This window comes from Seriola lalandi, unplaced genomic scaffold, assembly GCF_002814215.2.
Source record: "Seriola lalandi dorsalis isolate HSWRI2012SDOR001 ecotype SW California unplaced genomic scaffold, Sedor1 jcf7180002052060, whole genome shotgun sequence".
NCBI lineage: Eukaryota > Metazoa > Chordata > Actinopteri > Carangiformes > Carangidae > Seriola > Seriola lalandi.
In genome coordinates, this window is record NW_019522613.1 from 3,874 (window position 1) to 9,353 (window position 5,480).

The window sequence follows — 5,480 nt, forward strand, 5'->3', positions numbered from 1 at the left end:
TTTAGATTCTGTTTCTATTCTTATTTTTCCCCTTTGTGCTGCTGTGTCAAATTAATTTCCTCCACAGGGGATCATTAAAGGTTCCTCTTATCTTAACGCTCTGGAGTCTGTCTATTGTTGGGGAATACAATGAACACATTTTATTTACATGAACATAAATTTATTTATTTGGTCGTGTCGAGACAAGCTGAGAAAAGCAGCTGAAAATGATGATGTGAGGATTTCAAACATGATCTAATACACGTTTATTAAAAGACAGTTTTAGAATAGTGAGTTTATAACATTAAATAATGAAATCTCTTTACATGTAGATCTAAACAGACTGTAACTTTAGAGATTTATTTCCTCCATTTTCAGCTGTTTTTGTTTGTATAAACATGAAACTATATATTTTTTTCAACCTCAAACTCTTTGATCATATTCTGACGATCAGAACTACAGATTTCTGGTATTTTACAGCCTCCACAACACGAGGATCCAGAGTTCATGTGGAGGAAGAACAGTTGAAAAGATCGACCCTGACTTCAGAGGACATGTTTGCTGTTGTTCTCCTTTGTCCTGTTTGTCCTCATCAGGATCTGGTTCATACTTACGACATCGACGTGACTGAGAAATTAAATACAGACAAAGCAAAACAAGAAAAATCTGAACCACCCTGATGCAGGTTTAAATCAGATGAGAGCAGGAAGTTGTCAGTAAGTTAACGAGGTTCCTGTGAATACACTAGTAGTTTGAGGGAATCTTCCTGTTCACTAACGAGGACATTTTTGTCTTAACTAAATGTAAGAAGAGAATGAGACACGACGAGGCCGTAACAGTCAGTGTGGGTTACCTGCCGTAAAAAGGGACAGCAGGTGGGACAGCAGGTGGGACAGCAGGTGGGACAGCAGGTGGGACAGCTGGTGGGACAGCAGGTGGGACAGCAGGTGGGACAGCTGGTGGGACAGCAGGTGGGACAGCAGGTGGGACAGCAGGTGGGACAGCAGGTGGGACAGCAGGTGGGACAGCAGGTGGGACAGCAGGTGGGACAGCAGGACTCTTCTACCTGTGAGAAATAAAACAAACCAAAATACAATCAAACATCACACGAGAGGGAGTGATGCAGTTCTGAGCGATGTATTAAGCAACAAGATGATGATTTGTTTGTTTATTTAATTATTTGTTTGGTGACGTCAACACAAATAGTTCTGCAACTGAACTGTTGCTAAGCAACACAGACACTGTCCTGCACAGTGACACTAGCTGCTACCTCGTCTCCTCGTTCCCTCAGCGTCCAGGCTTCTTCCTTCATCCTCTCCTGACGACCGCACATCGTTTCAGTCAAATAAAATTCTAATTTCTGGAAAAGTTTTCGTCTTTGTTTGTTACAATCTAAGATCGATAACGACCTTAATGAGACGCTGATTAACGGTTGATAGAACAGCTGTGAAGAGGAGTGATACATGCAGTTTGACCTCTTGAGCCCTAAGGATGCTGGGAGGTGCGCCTCGCCTCCACAGACACACAAAATAGATCAAGAACAGCTCCACAACCATCAGGTCCATTTGCAAGTGCTTGGTCACGTGGATAGGAAACACCTCAGAACTTATTCCATGTGTCAGTCACATTGTGACTGTTACTACAGCTGAGTAAACTGTGATAAACCAAAGGAAAAATTTTATTTTTTTCCCTCGCCTAGAATTTATTTTAAATTAGACGGTGGATGACACCATCATGACAACGGCCCCATGCACTGATTTCATTCAGCAACTTCACGACTACAGCTGGTAGAAATACCTCAAAGCACAAACTCTAAGGTTTCAGTGGGGACGGGGCCGGGCGGACTCTACTTCTGGACACGTGGAAAGCCAACATACCCAACGCGTGCCAAAGGGGTTTTTTACCTCTTGAAAGGAAATCTGGTGCCACGTGCACACACTGCAACCGTTGGCCATTTCGTTTACCCTGCGCATCATCACTTTCTGCCTGTGTGCGGGAAAAAAACAACTAGATTGTATAATGTCTCGGCTCTGAATCCAGACCTGGTAGTAACAGTGATCCGATCACAGTGGTCAGCTCCAGGTGCTTCAGTTCACACCTGATTTAAATGCGTCTCCACGTGCGTCTGCATTGACCAACAGTGATCGGATCTCACTTCCTGCTTCATATGAAAATAAACAGGCATGTGCTGCTGTTCTTAGCCAATCAACAGACGGGTCCGTTGTCAATGTGCTTGTGTGTGCGCAGTGGCGATTCTAGCTTGAATGGTGCCCCCGGCACGTGACATGACGTCATTGACTTAATGCGCAAAAAAAATGTTGGCATGAGTTCAAATGTTTTATCTACACACACACACACGTGCGGGGAAATGTGATCCAATCACAGGTGGTCAATCGAGACGCACGTGGAGACGCATTTAAATCAGGTGTGAACTGACGTAGAGCTGACCACTGTGATCGATCACCTGAGATGTTAATACCAGGCCTGTATGAACACCTCTCCTCCAATCAAACGACTCGGTCGGGATTGTTCTATAATTAAAAAAACACCACACTGATGAAAATGTGCGCCACAAAACAAATCATCAAGAGTGCGTGAACTTCCGGCGCCCCGACCGCACGCGGGACTGGAACCCTAAACTATACAGTCCATCCACTGCAACAGGTCCAGAAAACATGAAATAAAAGACCCAAAACTAATATAAACAAAGCAGTTATAATTCTGTGGCTCATATTGATAGTTAGGAAGGATAAATCAATGTGTTACAAACCGTTTCTTCCTCCAGATGAACTCGTTAATTAGGAAAGATGACATCCTTTCATTCAACAAAAAAAGCCCGCCAAATCCGGGAGAGACTGTATAATATAAAAATCGATATAACAACTAATAAAACGACAGGTTTGTCTCACCGGGCCACGACAGCAACCAGAAGCCCCAGCTGTGTGGAGGTAGCCAGCATCCACACAGCTGCTGACCATCAGCCTCATTATGTTTGTACCTCTCACCTGATTGGCTGTTGCCCCTGCATACTTCCTGGTGTCCTAGAGTTTTTTAAATGTTCACTTAGAAATTTAGGGTTTTCTCCTTCTCTTAGTCTCATACTTAAGGAATCACTTAAAGACCTTAGTCCTTAGTGACCAGAGTTCACCTGGTGAAGTTCCCGTCAAAACAAGAGGACGACGAGATAACAATCACAAGTGCTAATGGCAGCAAATCAAGTCTCCATGGAAACAGTAGAAGTTTACGGCTGTAAAATCCCTTTCACTGCTGTAAATTCCTTCACTGTTTCTCCTTAAAAGGAAAGCTTCTGAAGAGATTCTGTGCAACACCCTGAGGTAACTCCCTCAGCGAAGGAGAAATTAAACCTTTAGTGTCAAACTTAAGCAGAAAACTTCAGGTGTTTTGTGCAGCGTCTCCGCAGGTACGAAGTCATTTTGTCTTAAAGCTCGTCCACAGATCGGAGCTGGATCTGTCTCCCTCCATGAAACCTGATCTGTAGAAAACAAAGTTACAAGCTGAATTTCACGGTCAGATTTCTGAGTATTCAGAGAGCGAACATGTTTTCCATTCCTCTCTCGCCCCTCCGACTCTCTCATGAGTTACAGCCCAGCTGTTTGAGCCGAGTCCATCAGCAGCTCCCCGAGGACTCGGACGACCACGATGACGTCTGATAACGAACTTCATTTTCTCACCCTGAACTCACAGCGGGGAGAAAGAAGTGGCATTTAAAGGGAGTAAGGCCTCCTTCAAAAAGTTCAGAAGGTGACTTAAGGTTTTCCACACATTGACCTCTGACCTCTTCTTCCACTGTTGTTTAAAGTTACCAATAAGAACCAGACACATCGAGTGACAACATAGAAACTCATGTGCTTTCATCCAGGAATTTAAGGGGTTTAGAAACTTAAAATAAAATTGTTATCGTGGACGATTCATCAGCTGATTCCATTGATTACAGACAGGAGAAGGTTGGGAACCGCTGCATCATAAACTGGAACCAATTTAAAATGTTCATGTTAGAACTGTGATATCAGATTTAATTACTTCTCTGGGTTAATTGACTGATACTGTTGATTGTTTTATCGGTTTATTGATTGATGTATTTCCTGTAAATCACAACTCAATCATCCACCAAACATTAAATCTGACAGAAGAGAAAACACAAAACACATGGCCCTTTCACCTGCGGTCATGTGATTAATAATTTAATATTGTACATCAGAATGACGAGGAAACAGTGGATCATTGATCTGTGAATGATAGTCAGTGGTTGTGTTGGTCACAGTCCTCCTGAGTGAACGTCAGTCCAGTCTTTCATCATCAGCTTTCTGTCTGAGCGCCACCTCCGAGCGGACGGCGCTCTTCATGGCTCTCTGCATCAGCCAGGTGGACACGTGGATGGTGAGGAAGGCGCCGCCCGCCGCCCACAGCCAGTTCCTGCGGAGCCAGCTCTGAGGCTTCATGACGCTCTGCATGGAGGAAGACACAAAAAACTTTATTTATACAGCACACAGTATACAAGATTACCCACTGTACAGGACTGGCAGCAATTTTACAATATCAATCAAAAACTTAATTATTTTCATTATCATTAAATAATTATTAGTAATTTAGTCAATAAAAGACCAGAAAACAATGAAAATGTCAGAGTGTCTGAGGGAATAAATATCAATCAGTCTGAAACTGACACTGAAAAACCTCCTGATCAATAACAGAAAAAGAAACACTTACATTGCAGAAATGGATGTTCTTTCAGTTGATTAATACATACATCTAATGCAAATTAAAGATACATTTTTCATTTACTTACCTTTTCAGTAAATAAATAAAAGAATTTTTCATTTTGATGCCTGAATTTTTAAAGATGATCATGCAAAATGTTTAAATCATCGATGCTTCAAATCTGATGCTGATTGGCTGCAGCCTCAGACCTGCAGGCAGGACTCGTCCGATTCCTCGGACCCGGATCAAGACTAAAGGAGACCGGGTCCCTGAGTTCTGCAGCTCCCTGCCTGAAGACCTGAGACCTGCAGAGTCAGTAAAATAACTACCTTTTCAAAAAGACCAAGTTGTTTATTTCCCCCTTTTTATCTTCATTTTATTATTTTCATTTTATGTTTTTATTTGTTCTCTGTATTTTCAGTGGCCAGATTTTATTTTATATATAGTTTTTTGTTGTTGTTATTTTTTGTGAATAAATCTGATCAAAAATGTCCCCATAAGATTTACTGTATGTATTCTGTGAAGTAAAAATGACATCCTGAGAGATGAACTTGTTGTGGGTGAGTGTCCTTACAGCAGCACCTTGTGGCCGTTAGAGGAACTGCAGCTCTGACTTCAACAGTAGGAAGCTGGACTCATACCTGAGTCCGGCTGGTTCACTTGCTCTTGGCGGCGGCAGGAGAATCTGCAGAAGCGGCTTTGGAGTTTAAAACGTAGGTGACGATGCCGGGCTCAGGGATGTACTCCTGCTTCGCTTGGTGCAGCAGAGAACTCGACTGCAG

General features: G+C 42.7%; 1 protein-coding gene across 2 annotated transcripts; it reads right to left on the reverse strand.

Annotated features, from left to right (window-relative positions):
* Positions 1-4,046: 4,046 nt before the first annotated feature.
* Positions 4,047-5,480, reverse strand: LOC111649871 (uncharacterized). 2 transcript variants are annotated; one of them, XM_087172113.1, is made up of 2 exons: positions 5,340-5,480; positions 4,047-4,445 (listed from the first exon to the last, which is right to left on the reverse strand). In XM_087172113.1, exon 2 carries the CDS (start codon positions 4,437-4,439, stop codon positions 4,278-4,280), a length of 162 nt encoding a protein of 53 aa, XP_087028239.1. In that variant the 5' UTR covers positions 4,440-4,445; positions 5,340-5,480; the 3' UTR covers positions 4,047-4,277. The 2 variants fall into 2 exon arrangements, with proteins under 2 accessions (XP_087028239.1, XP_087028240.1); XM_087172114.1 differs by having other exon boundaries at positions 5,273-5,411.